This window comes from Manis pentadactyla, chromosome 4 (genome assembly GCF_030020395.1).
Source record: "Manis pentadactyla isolate mManPen7 chromosome 4, mManPen7.hap1, whole genome shotgun sequence".
NCBI classification, from domain to species: Eukaryota; Metazoa; Chordata; class Mammalia; order Pholidota; family Manidae; genus Manis; species Manis pentadactyla.
In genome coordinates this window covers 59,612,194-59,630,206 of record NC_080022.1, presented here as the reverse complement: position 1 = coordinate 59,630,206, position 18,013 = coordinate 59,612,194, and the positions used below count along the sequence as shown (strand labels likewise).

Below are 18,013 nucleotides of genomic sequence, written 5' to 3'. Positions count from 1 at the left end.
CCCTGGGGGCACTGGCTCCTGCCCATCAGTAGGTAAAACCTGAGAATGGAGTATGGTCATCTTAGAGCTCAGCCTGATGTGACACGTTCCTTACACAGAGGAAACTTGGTGCCAGAATAATATGGGTGTTTGAGAATTTTACAATCCCTTTTGAAGTCTACATGTGTTTAGAAAAATGTTGTAGACCTGAGAAGAGGGGAAAATATATATATATAAGAGGGTCCACTGAAAAATGTCCTCTGAGTGAAGACAGTTGGTTTGGTGGGGGTTTGTACATTCTTGTTTGGTTCTGTTTTTTAAAAAGTGTTATATTATCTATAGACATAGATTAATTTGGTTTGAATTTACTCTTGGTTGGTTTTCTTTAGACATTCACCTTGGTGGAATAGCTAGAATTTCACATGTCATGTATAAAATGAAATAGTAAATGATCATGTACAAAATATTTTATTTACATAGATAATATTTTACTCAAAACTGTACATTGAAATGCAACTTGAGGTTTTACTAAAATAAATACCATATTTCTCCTGTACCTTAGTTGGTAAGGACTGGAAATGAGAAAAAGGATTAGTTGGAGGGAGAGATACCTATGGCAGTGTTTTCTCCGGCATTAATGTTAGTGCTTTCTAGAAGCTGATAAGCCAACAAATTGTTATAACCATGAAATGTTCCTGATTTTCGTGTACAAAGTATCTCAAAATGTTCAAAGAAGACTACAGAAAGTACACTGTATTTTCAGTTCCACAAAGTTATCCGAATCATTCTTATCTTTTATAGTTAATATTTTTATAATACACTGACATATATATGTTTGTGTTACCATTCTATGATAGTAAGCTGTCTCTGGAAAATGCACATATTACATAGTCCATCACAAACATGGTCATTTGGATTTTTTCAGAAATGGGGATGGGATGTGTAATAGTCTTACTACTTAAAATATGCTATAATAACAAGTGTCATGATTTATGAACTTTGAATTACCACGATTTGAGAACCTCTGATGTTAAATCATATTGGTTTGCTGTTAATAGAAAGTGATCATTTGAAAATGATTTGTTCTATATATAGTTTTAAAACATTACATCATTCATTTTTCCAACTCATTATTACTTAATATTTCTTAGTAGCCCCACTCTGAAAGAAAAAAATTGTTTTCCATGAAATAGCCATAGTATAATATAGTTGTTTAAGTTTCTTCCCTGAGGATGATTTATTTAGTGTAATTATGAATAAAATAAACTATTGAAAATATTATAGAGCAGTATGAATTCCAATTTAATGTAAATATTGATACTTCTTTGGTATGTCATTAATATTTTAAATGGCTTAAATATTCAAGAACCTGAAAGAATAAATGAATTAAAAAGGCAAAGTAAAGAAAAACTTAAGGCTTAAAAACACATTCACTTTTTGCTATTTATATTTCTAAATCACAGTCTTATTGTCAAAACTGAAGTATTAATGAATGTGACAAATTAGGAGCAAATGTCACTTATTCAAATGTTTGTTTTACTCTGGCAACCTTAACACAATCATCTGGAAATAATGCAGTGCTGAAAGTCTTCTAAACATGGTATTTTAAGAATGGACTCAAATGATTTATCTTTTCCACTGTTTTCTCTATGTAAAGGTGCTACAAAATGCTAGTGCAATTTGGTTAATTTGTTTCATAAAGACATAATATGCAAATCTTGTCTGTAATTATGAAAATAGTCCTAGAAGGTTAAATAAGTATCTGCATATTCATAACTCTTGTTTGATACCATCTGAAGCATTTCTATTTTATACAATAATAATTTTTATATTTTTTTATCTCCCCATCAAATTGTTTGTTAAGAATACAAGATCAATATCTGATTATTTTATATCCCATGTCACCAAGCACAGTGCCTGCTATTTAATAAGCAATCAGTAAATCTATAGTGAATAAATGAATTAAGTACTGAATAAGTGATTGAATGGATAATGAATAAATTGATTAATGAATGGGGTTTTAGATGTAGAATGTCTATTTGTAATCTCTAGATATACAAGAAATATCACAGTGATTACAAATAACATTACTGTGGGCTTACTATATAGATCAGATCCTATTCTGATTTCCTTATATGAGTTTGCTCCTTTAACTCTCACATGATCCAAAAAGGTAAAGTCTACAATTCCCTTCTTACACAAGAGGAAACTAAGAGGATGAGGTATTAAAACCTTGTCCAAAGGCAAATGGTTAATAAGCAACAAAGCAAAAACCCGAATTCTGAAAGCCTGGCTTCAGAGCCCAAGCCTTTACATATAGCATATTTGTCCTTCTTGTGGTTTTTATCAACTTGTCTTTAATATTTTCAGGTGCTATGATTTAATATATAAAAACTCTTTTTTAAAATAAATGTTTAGACATAACATATACCAGATATCAAATTAAATGCATGAAAGATGAATGGGGTCAATGTTCGACTGAAAACATACAAAAATGGAATTCAGGAGAATTTAAACACATGTTGTTATGGGATTTTAAATTTCCTAGAATGGTACAGTTATCCAACACAATTTCTGTGAATATGCAAATCGTATATGGGGAAAGGCAGCTTTGTCAAAGTTATAAAATGATGACAGCGTATCCCTTGATAGGAACTCCTGTCACATCTTTATAAGGTCTATGAATAGGAGCGTCTTAACCTCTAAACTGATCCAAGACTAGAAACCAGTCCTGAGCTGATCTAATATTGGTTTGTGACTGGAAAAGAATTTTTTAAAATCTGTTACTAAAGATTCACCCTTCCTCGAGTTAAGGGTGCAATGTAAAGCTAACGTGTCCATCTTCTGACCAGGAGAAAGGAAGTAGTGTCCAAAGAGTCTGCCACCTGTGTACACGGTGATGTTTGGAACATGCCATGAATTTTTTAAATGTCATACCTTCATGACTTGTATCTCTGAATAGTTACTATGCTCAGAGACAGAATAATTAGAAATGTGAGTTGCCTAGCAAAGAGCTTATACACCCCAAACACAAAAACTGGTTGATAATAGCATTCTAATAGAGCTTTAGCCACTGGGAATCGACTCCTCATCCATAACTATTTAGGATAAATCCTGAGGCTATTACAGTGTACTCTTGGTTTATAATAACCTACATTTTCCAGATCACCAAGAACACAAAGGCAAGGAGCTGTAGTTAAGAACTTTGCTATAACAAAGAACATCTAAAAAGGAATATAGTGACATTTTGGGGTGTTAATGTTCGTGTGTGTTTCACATAAAGGGAGTCAAGCAGGACATGGTGTGAACCCCAGTTCACCACTTATCAGTTAGGTGTGACTTAGAGTAAGTAACCTAAGTGCTAAAGCCTCAGTTAATTCATTTATAAAATAAGTAAAATAATCACTCCCACCTACAGGATAAAAATTAAATGAATATATGTCAAGCACTTACCATTTACTTTGAATGGAACAAAGTAAGCATTCAATAAATGCTAGCCATTGTTATTATGTATTATCCCTCAAGAGGACTCAGTTCAATTCATTTCCAAAAACTATATGTACATAGCTGACCTTATTTGATGACAGACTGCCCAATACTTTACTGAGTGTTTAGATGGCAAACTGTCATTGGCCAGCCAGGAAGAGGTATGCAAATTAGAAATAATTGTCCCAACTCTAGCTCTTCGAATGTCATCCTTTGCTCAATGCATGAGCCAGACTTTGTAGCATTAATTCCAGATTAAATATGATGTTTGCAATGTAGAAGTTCAAATATCTAGGAAATTTAAAGAGTAAAGACAAAAATAAAATAATTGTACTATTTTGAAACTCAGATAATTCATTCAGTAGCAACATTTGTTCATTAAATATACGTAGTGACTGCCTACAATGTACAAAGCACTGTTCTAGACGTTGAAAATAAAAGGATTAAAAGAACTGGAACTCCATCTTCAAAGAATTCTCAGATGAATGAGAGGAGAGATACAAGAAACAAACAGCTGTAATGCAGTGTAGTCAGTGGTAACAACGTAGCCCCAAGAGAGACCAATCCAGTTGTGAGAGCCATGAAAAGACTGTCATCTGAAGTAGGTAATATCACTATATGAATTATAACTAAGGTACAACTCAAAACACCATTTTAGCCACCATTGTTTCATTTTCAGAGGCAGAACTTTGCAGAGTTCATTCAACAACAATCGTGAGCACAATGCACACTGGCACAAATGAGGAAATGATCAGTTCAGTTTCAGTGGCTCAGGGAAAGCTATAGAGGAAATGACCCTTGACGATTGGACCGAGTCAGGGTGTGCTAATGGTGATGAGAGAGAGAGAGATCCTGTAGTATGGAACTGTTCATGTAAAGATATGGTGGTATGAAACAATCTGATACATATGAAGACACGATAGTATTTTAATATGGTTGCAATAAGAGGTAGGAAAAGAGTGCTGAGACATGGCTGGACAAGTTGATCAAATTAGAACAGGAAGGACTGCAAATGAGTTTGAGCTTTATCCTTCTGATTTTGCAGAGCCCTTGAAGTATTTTAAGAAGGAAGTATATAAACAAATTTAGGTTCTGAAAGATATTCTTAGGTAATGTGGAGGGCTAAACTCAGGTGTTAGACTTACAAGAAGATGATTGCACAAAAGGAATAGCAGAGATGAAAGAGTTGAAAGATAATTAGGAGAGGAATCAGTGACCAAATCTGGAGAGACTGGAAGTAAATTGTAGGAATCTAGATAAATCTCAATGTTTAGTTTGGGTGACACTAACCAGAATAGAACATGAGAGAGGGAATAGCACTTTTAGTTTTGGGGAGAAGGTGGAGATTGAAAGAAGAGAAATGTGTTTAACTTAAGACATACTCAGTTGAATGCAATGTTCAGTACCTAGTTGGATATAAAGTCTAGAATGGAGATATGATTTGAAAGTTATCAGAACTGAGATGGTAATTTCATCCATGAGAGTAAATAAGATTTTTCAGAAAGACATGTAGAATGAAAAGAGGACAAGGACTGATAGCCAAGCAAAGTCAGCATCGAGCAGTATGCAGAGGAAGAGAAGCATCTTGTAGAAACCTATAGGTCAAGTGTGGACGGAGACGGCAGCGGAGGATCGTTGCCGTGGGAGCGTCATGAAGAAACCCATTCAAGAAGCGGGAGGGGCATCAGTGTCCAGTTCAGATATGGTCAGAGAAAGTCTGAAAATCAACTGCTGTCTCTGACAATTGGCAGTTATTGGTGATCTTTGCCAATGAAGTAGAAAACTGCAGCAGGAGCCACATTGCCATGGATTAAGGTTAAATTAGTAGATGAGGAAATAAAGACATGGGTATTAAGCTACTTTGTCTATAGGCTAGGCCACAGAGGGAAGACCGGCTGGCGGTGATCTGCTTTGGTGTGGCAGCAGTTGTTCTAATTTGGGTTTCTTTTCTGATTAATAGGCCCAAAGGCCATGTGCATATCAACTCCTGCCTAGATACTGCATCCAGGATTTTGGTGAACCATACTTCCCATGTTTTTTGCTTTTCTGCAAGCCTCCCTCATTCTCAGTTATTAGCCACTTTTCTCACATCTTTCTTGGTTCACAGAGAAACAAGAAATGGCTTTTGATTTCACATGAAGTCACTTAAACACCTTCGTCTTCCATGGCTTGTAGGCTTTAGACTGTAACTGTTAGAGGAACTATAAATCTAAGTAGCAAAGTTGGTAATTTCAACAACAGGATAACTTTGGGTAGAGTACGTACTTTCTCAAGTAAGGGGAAAGCAAAATTGATGGTAGACAAACTAAAGGAAAGATAGTATATAATGAATCCCTTATCCTCTAGATTATCTTTCCAGAAATTTCTGAAATATGGCTACTTTAAAAACATCTCTATGTGAAAGAAGGAGAGAATATTCTGCAGATCACTGGAGATCAGCCTCAGGGAACAGCACTTTAACAAAATTAATAATGGATGACAGCATGCCAACTATTCATAGAAAAATTCCTTATTAAGTAAAAGATTGGAGATTCAGAATTATTTGGGATTTTATTACTGTTTTTCAATTGTGTTTTTGCTCTCTGAATATGAGTAACTTAAAGAGAGAATTCCTCTAAGTCTTTTCCTTAAAGAATGTGAACGGAATGATCCCATCCTGCCATCTATAGTCCAGTTCATCAAATGTGCACCATCATTTGATCAGTAATTTAGTAACTAATAAAAGTCATTTCTATAAGTAAAACATGTTATATATGCTTTATTCTCACTTTCTCAAAAAACAAATATTCATTATAAGACATATTAAATACTCACAACCTAAAGAAAAATAAAGAAACAGAAAAAGGAAGATATCTTAGCTACATAAACAGTGCTTAAAAGAAGTCACATAGCTTTGGTTTAAATACAACCTTTCTCCTGAGACCTAATATCTGAAAATATATGAGATAATTCAAGCTTTAATATTAACAGAGTCTTTGCTTATAATCTCAAATAGATAACAATAATATTGCTACAATGTATGTGTACAAAACCCCCACTGACATATTCCCAAAAGTGAGGTGTCAAATCTTTTGCTAGAATGTAAGTTCTAATGATGCTGTAGGAACTTCTCTCCTTATTTTATTGTGTGTGTGTGTATGTGTGTGTGCACATACATACATTCATTTATTCAAATAACAAAGCATTTGAATCAGAAATGTTACACGTAAAATATTCAAAAGACTCACCAAAACTTTGTCTTTTCCCTGCCTTAGCAACCCTGTTAAGACAATAATGAAGTTCCCATTTTAAATTCTTTATACAATCAATGTTATTTAATTTTCTGGAAAATCTCTTATGTGAGAGCATGTTTCTTCCAAGTCTATTTAATTTGATGGACACCTCCACTTTGAGATTTTTTTTTAAAAGTCTGTAGCTGGTATCCAAAAGGAAAATGGAAGAGGCTGTTGGAGAAAGTAAAAATGTGGGTGGCATCACAGTTTTTCCTTGTTTAGATCTAACTGATGCAGGCAAACGTTATTTTTTGACTGATCTGTTGAATATGGAGCCAGCTGTGCCCTTACAAGTAATATTTCAGCTCTTTGCTTGCTTCAAGTGTCCTCACATGCCAGGAAGCAACTGAATGGGCTCTCTGTTACTTCTGCCTATTATGATGAACCCTGATTCCACGTGAAAGGTGGTACCACAAATCGGCATGATTCATATTTTAGATTGAAAGTGGTCTCCCCTCCTGCAACTTAAGGAGATAAGGTTTTTATTTTGGTGGAAAGAATCAGTAATAAATTCAGGCTTGGTGATTATTGAAGACTGTGTGCTGTGTAAGTCAACTTGCTTCACCTTCACAGCTTTAAGATAGGATGGAAAGCCTTTCCTGGATATTCTATTAATAAATATTTGACAAAAATTAGGTTTGCGGTTAAAGGTAGATTCTGATATAGCTAAACCAGCCTATCAAATGGCGCTCTTCTAAACTGAAATACATATGCACAAATAATGAATGTGTACAGATTTGCTGAAATGGAGTATGAGTAAAGCAAGATTTTTTTCCTTCACAACCTATACTTAGAACCTGCATGAATTCTCAAAAAGCCAGACAAAAAATGGTCATGCAGTGCCATGCATGACTTTTGATATCCAATAGGTTGAAGTAGTGAAAATAACTGTGGGAACCTGTGGTGCCCCAGTAAACCATATGCCCCGAGTGAGAACCAAATACAGACGCCAACAGAGCTTTAGTCACCACGTCGAATGATGGAACTTTGGAGCTAGCGTAGGTCTCAGATATTACCAATTGTTTCCAAACATTTTTAAGCAATGGATTCCTTTTTTCCCCCCAAGATAACCTTATGCAAACTCTTAATGTATAACAAAGATAAAGTTGGAGGTCGTTTGACTAATTTGGAAATAAACCTGGAAAATCCTGTCTTTTTCTTCCATGTCACACTATGTAGTGATTCTGAAGCATGTCAAAAAAGCCCCAGAGTTCTAGAAAATTAGGTTTGAAAATTTGCCATCTAGATCAGTCCATCCACTCTATAGGTAAGGGAACTGAGGCCCAAAGAAGGTGAGTCAAAACTTAAAGCTCCACATTATCACAGCAAATCTAGAGCTAGAATTTAGCTTTTCTTCCACTTGCTCCAGTGCACTTCCAACTCTACAGGCCAACCCCAAAGCCTTTAAAATTAAAGAGATTTAAGTTGAAACCATTATCTTGAATGCAGGATGTTAGACAGTTCTCACAATCCCAATCTTTAGGCCTCAATTGTCTTACTGATAACATAGGGAAAAATAACTTGTTTTAATAGAGTTGTTGTGAAGATTAAATGAGATAAAGATATGTAAAAATAGCTAATATAATACCTAATCCAAAGCATGTGCTCACGAAATGTCAGTGTCCTTCTCTTTTCTCTCTGCTACATAGAATCCCAACGTTGAAGGGTAAACCAGGGGAGGCTTAGATCTACATAACCTAAGTAACTGTGTAACTTTATCTCAAGAACAGCAGTGATGCTTTGAGTCATTTATTAATGCACTTATGTATATTGCTATGGTATTGTCTTTTTTATTAGAAGTATTAATTAAATCAGCCATGTACATAAGCATTCACTTGTAATGATGGGGAAAAAAAGTGGTCAGGTTGATAGAGAGGGCTGTACAAGATTAATTCCTCTACTGATATGTTTCTCATAGGTTAAAAGGCAATTTGACAGCCACATCCTCAAGCTTCCAAGACAGCACATACATCCCTATAGCTGACAGAGGGCCAGTAAATGAGGGAGAAGGAAGCTTCGGTATTTGCTGTTGTCATTGATCAGCCTTGAAATGTAGCAGCCTTGTAGAAATTAGGCAGTAGAAAGATATAGAAAAATCAAAAAGGTGCTTCAGATTTAACCATAAAATTGTATTAAGAGCCCTAGCTTAAAAATCAGACAATTTAAGTTCTGGCCCTTACTCGGAGAGGTCCTTAGGTAAAGCACTTAACTCTGGCCTCAGTTTCCTCATTTATAAAACAGAATAGAATAACATTTCCAAGTTCTCTTTCAGCTGTAATGCTTTAAGATTCTAAGAAACCTACATACATTTTTTAAAAGCAGTATTTATGTATTGATTGTTATTAAAAACAGTTACACTTAACTCCTTAACGAAGTAGAAATTCTGCCAATATTTTTCCCTTCCGTACATTTTGTCATTGAACTTGAAATTGTTTTTTATTGACAGAAAAAAATGTATTTTAATATGTTTTGCTCTGTGGTGAGTTTCCATAAAGTTTAGCTCAATAGCACTGCTAGCCTAATCATTTTGTCATCTCTACAAAGAATTTTACCCTCCAAGGAAATTTCCTTTATGTTCACAGTTTCAATTTTGTTGGCCAATAACCTAAGAAAAGGCAGTAGAATAGAACTTCTTGCCTGCCATTTTACTTCAAAAAGCTCTAACCCTCTAACAAATTGGTCCAAAATGAGACCCTGTATATATGGGAGTTGCGGCTATTAAGACTTTGTAAAAATGAAAACATGCTAACATTTCTAGCATAAGGAAAACATATTGCCAGCTTTTACTTTCAGTAGCGCCTTTTCTAGTCTTTTCTCTGACAAAACATATTGGAGGCTCTGTCAGAGATTTCCCTCCCATTATTTCTAAGAAGTCTCTTGGAAAATATTTACCCAGCATGCACTGTTTTACCTGCAGCTGTGACTAGATTTCAAGCGTGATCTAATGGTTTGAACACAAGATAAGGTAGTGGTCTGAGCTACTCTTCCCACCTTCACTTCTGTGCTGTTATTTCTTTTTCTAAAAAGTTTAAATGTGGCCCCAAATATAAGATATGGGATATGTATGAAGAAAATTATAATTATGAAGTGCCGAGTGTCATTATTATTAAATTTTCAGTCTCTCCTCAGGCAATGTGAAGCATAATTAATAGAGTACATCACCAAAAGAAAAAGTAACGTGAAATAGACTTTTGGATTTTGTTTTGATGTTCCAGATAATGGGAAAAAAAGGAAGAATTAATTGTGAAAGCAATGATACTTCAAAGGGCCACACTTCCTCTCAGGTGCTGTAAATTCTAGTTTAGTAGCCAAAATTAGTAGTTTTGAGCTACTGGCAAAAAGACTGAAAATGGCATATTCTTATTGAATATGTCTATTCAGGATGGACTGGATTTCCTTATTTACAATTCAACTGGGATTTCTCTCAAGACACAAATTAGATAGCTTCCCAATATATACTTAAATAAGATTTGAATAGTCAAACAAGACTTGCTTGCTTGTAAGTGTTAGTTCACCTGTGGCATGGCCAGAAATTTTTAGTACACTGGATTTTTCAAATTTTATCCTTTTTTAAAAAAAAAAACTTTCTCTTTCAACAGTTTAAAGGCAAAGAAGTAACTTGAGTTGCCCAGCTCTAAAATGTGGTATTAGATGGTCACATGCTCTTCAGTTTCCTTTCTTTGATTTTTAAAATCAATCCAATTAGTGCATATATAGAGCAGCCTAATTACTGAGGCAGATCATAATTCCTGTCAAAGAACCATTAGAGTCACCATTCAGTCTGCTTAGAAGGAATCACAAGTTTTCTAAAATATGTCATAAGATTCATAACATATTTTCCTAAAACTGGTAGGATAATAGCCCATGTTTTAAGAATTAGTTGTCACACCTCTTGGGAAGCTTCTTTTTTCTCAAAAAAAAAAAACATAACTTCTTGAGACCACTGTTGTTTGTGACACAGTAATATGCTTACCCAAATGTAGATAATGTCTATAATCAAACTATTTAACACATTTTCAGAAGGACTTGCATAAGCTATGGATGCATAATAACTCTGTAGGCTTCACTCTGCTGGAAAAAGATAAATTGAAAGGGTTTATTTCTCTCAAGCTAGCATAGTGGCAGTTGGAGTCCATATTTGACATCCTTTCTTACACCCATTTGGCTTCATGCTTCGGAACCACCTGTATTTCTCCAACATCCCTCCTGCCAGCAGCACCTGAAAGAATCAGTCTCACATGCCAGAATAGTCTTAGACTCCCACCGATCTTCGTCAAATAATCTTCCATCTATTATTTCATTTTCCTTTCCTTGTTAGCAAACTCCCTGATTCTCCCGCTTATTTTTGTTTCCATTGCAAATTTTTTAAAGAATAAAAAACATTACTGACTCACATTTTACTAGTGATAGGTTTTCATCTGCTATTTATTTTTTGCTTTCTGGATTATTCCCTCTTTTTTTCTTTCTTTCCCTCATTTTTCCTCAACTCCAGGACTTAATCATTACCAAAACAGATAGGTAGATGGCTTCTCTAACTAGGAGTATAGATTCAAGATAGAGCCAAACAGCCTCTGAATCGGCAGTTCAAAATTGCTTTTGAAAGCTTCATCACTGAAAATGTAATCAAACTTAGCTTATCCAAAATTGATTTAAGTTGCAGCCTAAGGGCCAACCTTTGACCAGGGCAGCGTTCGCACTTGCATCGATTCTGCCTGCAATTGAATTACTCAGACAATTCTGTGCACTTTCAGCTTTAGCCCTGGAGTGCAAATGGCCAATTTGGGGAGCAAGTTGGCTGTGCCTGAAATTTACAGGAAGATTTTCTCATTTTCTCATACATTCCTGGGAAAAAGCAAGCTTACTTTTTAAAAATACTCTTAATCACAGAATTGGCTACCCAAAGGATATATTGTTCATTTGTTTTTATGTTCATTTTGATTTGAGAAAAATGCTGCTTCTCCCAGAGAATCTCTTCTGAGGTTGAAACGATGAGTTTGAGCCTTTCAATAGGTACACTAAAATTTAGGGAAAATGAATATTAATGAGGAAAATATAAGGCAATGTAAGATTCTGCTATCAGATAAAGGGAGAGGTCAGAAACACTTCATTTTTTATAGTTCTAAAAGTGGAAGCTAAAAAAAAAACAAAAACACATTTACTGCATTGGAAACAAAAGAACCTTCTACAGATCTCCATAGAATTGTGTTCTATGACAAATCTTCCCACCTTTCCTTTCCAATTTTTAAAGATGGACACAAAAAGATATTACATATACTCTTCCAGGACAAAGTAGTTTTTGTTATACATCTCTATTTTTCATGATTATCTTCCTGTACTATATATCAGTTGTGTATTATTTATCACCCTCACACACAACTATTATTTTCACATAAACCTTACTATCTTTATGTATTTATTTTACATATTTATAGTTATAAGATAGATTCAGTTCTATACCTTGCAAAAACAGTCCCCATATTTCTAGTCAGGTTTACTAAATAACATTTTGATGGCTTCACTATAATATATTTGGTGGCACATTGTTAACTATGTAGCTGAAATAATTAAGGTATATCACAAAACATTACAAATAATAATAAAATGTATGACATACTTTACTGTCAATTCAATACTGCCCATTTCTTCTCATAGAATGCTTTCAATGATTTTTGCCAAAATCATGTATTGGTAGTCAATCTGTGGCTGCAATTCAACCATGGTTTGAGTGGTATTCCAATTATGAGTATTATACTAACAGGAATATGGGTTGGTACTTTTATTTATGATAGTGAGTAAGAATAAAATAACTTTTTGCTGAAACAGATAATAGTTTTGAAATCCTGAAAGAAAATTCTCTCAATTATTTGGCTATTCACAATGTGATGGCTATGGACACAATATATGTTTATGTTTAATCTCTATTAATGTTTTCTCCATCATTTTCTTAAATCTACACAATCAGTAAAAAGTAAATCAACCCCTAATTTGGAGCACTTGCTAATTTCGAAGGTGTAAATGCTTCTGTGATGGAAAAAGCTGCCAAGTGATGTTTCTAAATGCAAAGTTTGGAACAATTTAAAGGAAAGTGGATAGACACAGAGATGGAAAGAAAGGCATATGCTACCTGGCGAATGGCTTTGTAAGCAAATGCTACCTTCTTTAATATATTAGAGAAATGTCATTAGCCAAAAACATTTATTTTTCATATACAATAAATATCTTTTAAAATGTGCATGACAAAAGAAGCAAATGATTATTACTGGAATGGTGTGATCCTTTGATTCTTAAGATGTCTCATGATGAATGAGACAACCTGAATTAGTAAGGTAAAGACTACTTTTGGTCTGAATATTAATTCCTCTGTCACTTTTGTCCATCCTCAGACACATATGCTTATTTATCACCTCCTCACATGTTTCTAGAAATTCATGCAAACTGTGCCATTTTTTACTTAAAGGAAGAGCAGTTACTTAGTCTGTTGATCTATTGTGCTGATCAAGTAGGAAAACAATTAGTACTGAACTGTCTAATGAAATGTTTAAACTTTTTCTAATATATCTTCCCTTAACTTTTTCTAGTACACTGTTAATCTGTTCACAAACACCTAACATAACTGTTTTGTCTTATCTCCTTTTTCTTCAAATTATCCAGAATATTACAAGAAGCTCTTCAAAGATTCTTTGGAGCAAAATCTTTCATCTCTGAGCACTGTGATAAAGTTAAATACTCTTGTCTCTGAGTGAACCCATAGAGAACTTCCCTGTATAGATCTATAACACTTTATTTTCTGATTGGAGAATCACCTGGTTAGTAATGTCATGATAACAGCTGATAGCTAAACATTAAAAATTATTTCCATGTCCTGGAAAACAGCCCTTAAAAATAGTTTTACCAATTTAGTTGCAGTCTATGCTATACAATGACGTATCAGGCATAGTTTTTACTTTACCCAACCCTAGGCTAAGGAACACTTAAGGTCCCTGGATAACTTCTCTTTGTTTTTTGTTATGTGTTTTGTTTTGTTTTGCTTTAGTTTTTAATAACCTATATCGAGTCCCAGTCCACCATCATACAATTGGTTGTGATACGAGCCAAGTGAGAGAACTGAGCTGGTTTAGCACAAAGCCAACCCCAGGACTCACCAGGAAGAAATATTAATGCCCATGTATGCTGCACTGTTAATGGCTGGAGGAAAAGGATGTGGCAAAAGAGAAGTATTAGAAGTATAGCAGCCTCTGTTCAGTAAGGCTGATGGGAGATCCAACTTAGTTTCCAGGCTAAATTAGAGAATGAGAAGCAAAATGTGATGCAATGCGGTATCTAGGTAAGATAATCACAGCTTCAGCCATTCAAAGAGAGGGAGAATCAAGGTAAGAGAAAAAATAGCTCCAAGCAAGTATTCCACTGATGGTGATTCAGACCCATTATCTTCAAATACAAAGGACAACATTATTATCCTTTGTGATTTACAGTAGATAAATTCAATGTGAGATAGACCTAATTTTTAACACCTTTGAAAAATACTATGTTATGTTGTTGTATTGTTGTTGTTTATAGAGGAAAAAGCACTGCAAAGTAACAAGCTTACACAGAGGACTATTTCAGACTAGAAATGGGGCTGATTACCCATAGACGAAAAACAGAAAAAAATCTAGACCTTACTATACTATAATGTTTGGAGAGGATTCTTCCAACAACGTGTGTGTGTGTGTGTGTGTGTGTGTGTGTGTGTGTGTGTGTGTGTGTGTGTATGTGTAAAGCTAGATGAAAAATCACCTAATATTGATTTCAGTTCTTCATGACCATAATTATATGTATTTTTTATAACCATAAACATGCTAAAATACCATCAGATATGTAGTCATTTAGGTAATTGCTTATATTTGTCACTTTAGAACTTAGTTGTTCACCTAATATTATTGATGGTTGCAGCCGTGTCTTAAGTTTCTTCACAGGAGATCCCTTAAAGCTGTAAATTCTAACACTTATTATTTAGGCCTTTGAAAACTAAATATCTAAAACGAAGGTCTAGAAACAGAAGCAAATTATTTTATATACCTTCTACTTACCATTAAAATTCTATTGAGCAAAAGAGCTTAGAGAACTCCCACCCAAAAGACTAATTCCAAAAACTAATTAATCATTTTTTACTCATTAATATTAAATCTTGTGAGACCTGTGAAAAACTGACACAAAAATTTTAAATCTGCGAATAACTTTCTAGATAATTTCTGTAAAGCATCTGTGGTAGGATTAGGAACAGTTGTGAGTAACAAAACTCAAAATAATGACTTACACAAAACAGTTTATTTCTCTCACATAGGAAGCCTGCAGTAATAGACAACCCAGGATTTGAATGGCATCATAATATCAAGGACATAGCCTCCTTGTGTGATTCGTTCCATTTCGTAGCATCCCTTCCCAAGTTATTTTGTGGTCCCAGGTATTCCTTCCAGTTCAAAACATTATATCCATACTTCAGGCTGTAGAAACAATAGCAGGAAGGTCTCACCCCTTTCTTTTATTAGTATTTCCCCAAATCTTTGGCAGTTTTTGTAGCCTTTGACCAATATCCTCCTATTTGCCCCATCTCCACGACCTTGGTAACCAGTGTTCTCTCTCTGATTTTATGTATTTGACTTTTTAAAATTCTACCTATAAGTGAGATCATGCCATTGTTTTTCCTGTCTAGCTTATTTCACTTAGCACAATATTCTTTGTCAATGACAGCTGAATTCTCTGCCAAAAATTATGGTTCTTTTGTTACAGGAAAATAATACAATGGCTATTGAGGGACAACTAGCGGTCTTTACTGCAACCTATCCCATTGTGACCCAAATATCCAAGCAGGACATCTTCTTACATACAGAACATAGCCATTTGTATCAAAGGTAGAAGACCAGTGCTCCATCAGATGCTGGATCTAGCTGAGGTCCAGGATGTCTGGGTAATGCACAGTCTTTGTCAGCTGGAATTTGACACACTGTGGTCAGCTGATGTCAAGATAAAAACAAATGTTTTCTGCCACCCACAAGCCTGATATACTATGGTGGAATATAAACCAGCACACTGTACTAGCACTTTCACTCTGAGAAGGGGAGAAAGGAAAACCCACAGCAGTCACTTCTCCACAGCAATGATCAGATTCTGCCAATTTGGAGAATCAAGATTCTCCTCTTTGGCAGTATTGTATGTTCTTTAGAGAGATCATAAGGCAGCTACTTATTCTGTGATCTGGAAAGAAGCCCCAGCTACATTGTTCTCTGTGGCTCTTGTCTTTTTTCCCTTGGAAATTCCTTCTTGAATGCTAGGCTCCATGAGTACATCTGAAGAAAGTAGTGGAGGCTGAACACCCTGTGTGGCCTACTGATGCAGACTGGGGAAACAGCGTAGACCAGGCCTGTTGTTTCTTTGACAAAACAGTTTGCACAAAAAAACTAGGCTTCCAGTCCAGTTGATTTTATTTGTTAGCAACCTTAGGAAAATAATTTTGGTAGAAAGAGTTTTGAATACTGATGGCTTCAATCTTTGACCACCACTTTTGTTCTCTCTCAGTCAAACAGAGGCTACATTAAGGAGATCTGAACTGGTGAGCTTGGTTGGAAAGGCAATATAGTCTTGTCTGTGCCCTCAAAGCTTATAGACTTGCTGTGACAGAGCATTAGCCCCTTTCATGTTGAGGTTGAGGCTTTGGAGCTACTTTCCTACTGTTTTAATTCGAGACAGAAGCAATTAGGTGTTTCAATACTCTAAGATAAAAGTTACCAGACTTTCCATCAACTTAGATTGGAGGGTACAGGTAGTTCCTCCTTTAGCAGAGGTGTATTTATTCCCATCTCTGAAGAGCACGTAGCACTATACTAAGTTCATGACTCTAAAAGTGGCAAAATGCAGGCAATACACATTAGCCTTCTTAATTCTCCTATTGTTCTCTCTTTCTTGAAAATCACATTTGTGGATTTAGTCTCAGAAGAGTTTTGTATTATATATTGAACAAATAGTTCTTCTTCCAAAAATGTCTGCATTCCACAAAAGCCTCAAATGAGTAGGGACCTAAAAATCATCAAGATTAAACTGAGCCAGAGATAATCAAAACAATGCATGTGTTTTGAGTTCAATGAAAAAGTAATAATCTTCACCAAATAAAACACCATGTGTACATAGAACATATGCACATCTGATAATGAAGAATTAGGGTGGGTAAAGAAAATAACTTTATGGGTTTTTCTTCTCAAGTTTTGTCTCTAAACAAGAACATAAATTTATTGATATCACTAATATTCAAAGAAACATGCTGATATGTAGAGGGAAGAACAATTCTTACAACATGGACCCTGTCCTTAAAGAACTAACTGTCTATAAACTCTCATCAACTACTCCTTCCCTCTCCCTGCTCCCCTTATTTTACACATGCAGAAGTCACTCCAGAGAGGAAAAGTAATAGGTATTTTTTAGCATGACTAGTTGCTGGTAGAAAGTAGATAAAAAATCAGTTCTCCTAGCACTTTGCTTTTTGCAACTGTGCTAAAAATGTCTAAATAAATCTGTGTCAATAACTGTGAAGTGGCTGAAATTTGTGAAGTGTCTGAGATTTTAACCTACTTATAAGCTAATGTTAGCTTGCCACATTTTCATGGGTGCTGGCAGAAAACCTAAGAATCCTGGGTCAGAGATGTAAGACTTCATTACTCATAGCAAAAACAACTGCCAGAGAGTCAGCACGTTTGCATCCATTCCCTGAACTCCAGATTTCCACCAGGGCAATGTGAATGGCTTAAGTGGATGCTTGCATGTGCCATGGGATCTGTTAAAGAGGAAACTGAGCAATGGGAACCCAGTGTTTCATAGCAGCCTCTAAGCCTGCTCAGAGGGACGCATTACCTCATCCCACAAGAAACGGCCTTAATAAAGAGTATTTACTCTTTATTGAGTCCTTACATTTTTTTTCATTCCCCCCCCAAAAAATGTAGCAGAAATACTCACGAAGGAGTGTCTCCCAATAACTTACAAAGATAGATAAAAACAGTGGGTATATCCTCTAAAGCAGCGCTTCTAAAATTGTATTATGTCTACAAATATCCGGAGGGTCTTGGTTAAGTGCAGACTGATTCAGTGATTCTGGAGCAGAGGCTGAGGCTCTGAATTTCTTCAAGTTCCCAGGGATGCTAATACTGTGCATTCAAGGACCACACTTCTTGAAATAGCAGGCCTCTAGGAGAGTGGTTTATTTAAGCCACCATATTCTAAATTCTGGACCCCTATTGTGAAAGTGCAGA

At 35.3% G+C, this 18,013-nt stretch overlaps 1 protein-coding gene across 3 annotated transcripts in view; it reads left to right on the top strand.

Moving 5' to 3' along the window:
- Positions 1-18,013, top strand: part of NEGR1 (neuronal growth regulator 1) — a 922,397-nt gene that overhangs the window by 738,032 nt on the left and 166,352 nt on the right. Inside the window, exon 7 of one of the 3 annotated variants that reach the window (XM_057500327.1) lies at positions 13,389-14,396. The exons of the other annotated variants lie outside the window; for them this stretch is intronic. Coding sequence (XP_057356310.1) covers positions 13,389-13,480 — 92 coding nt within the window. The 3' untranslated portion in view covers positions 13,481-14,396. Of the gene's footprint in view, positions 1-13,388; positions 14,397-18,013 lie in introns of those variants that run through there. 3 annotated transcript variants of the gene reach the window in all.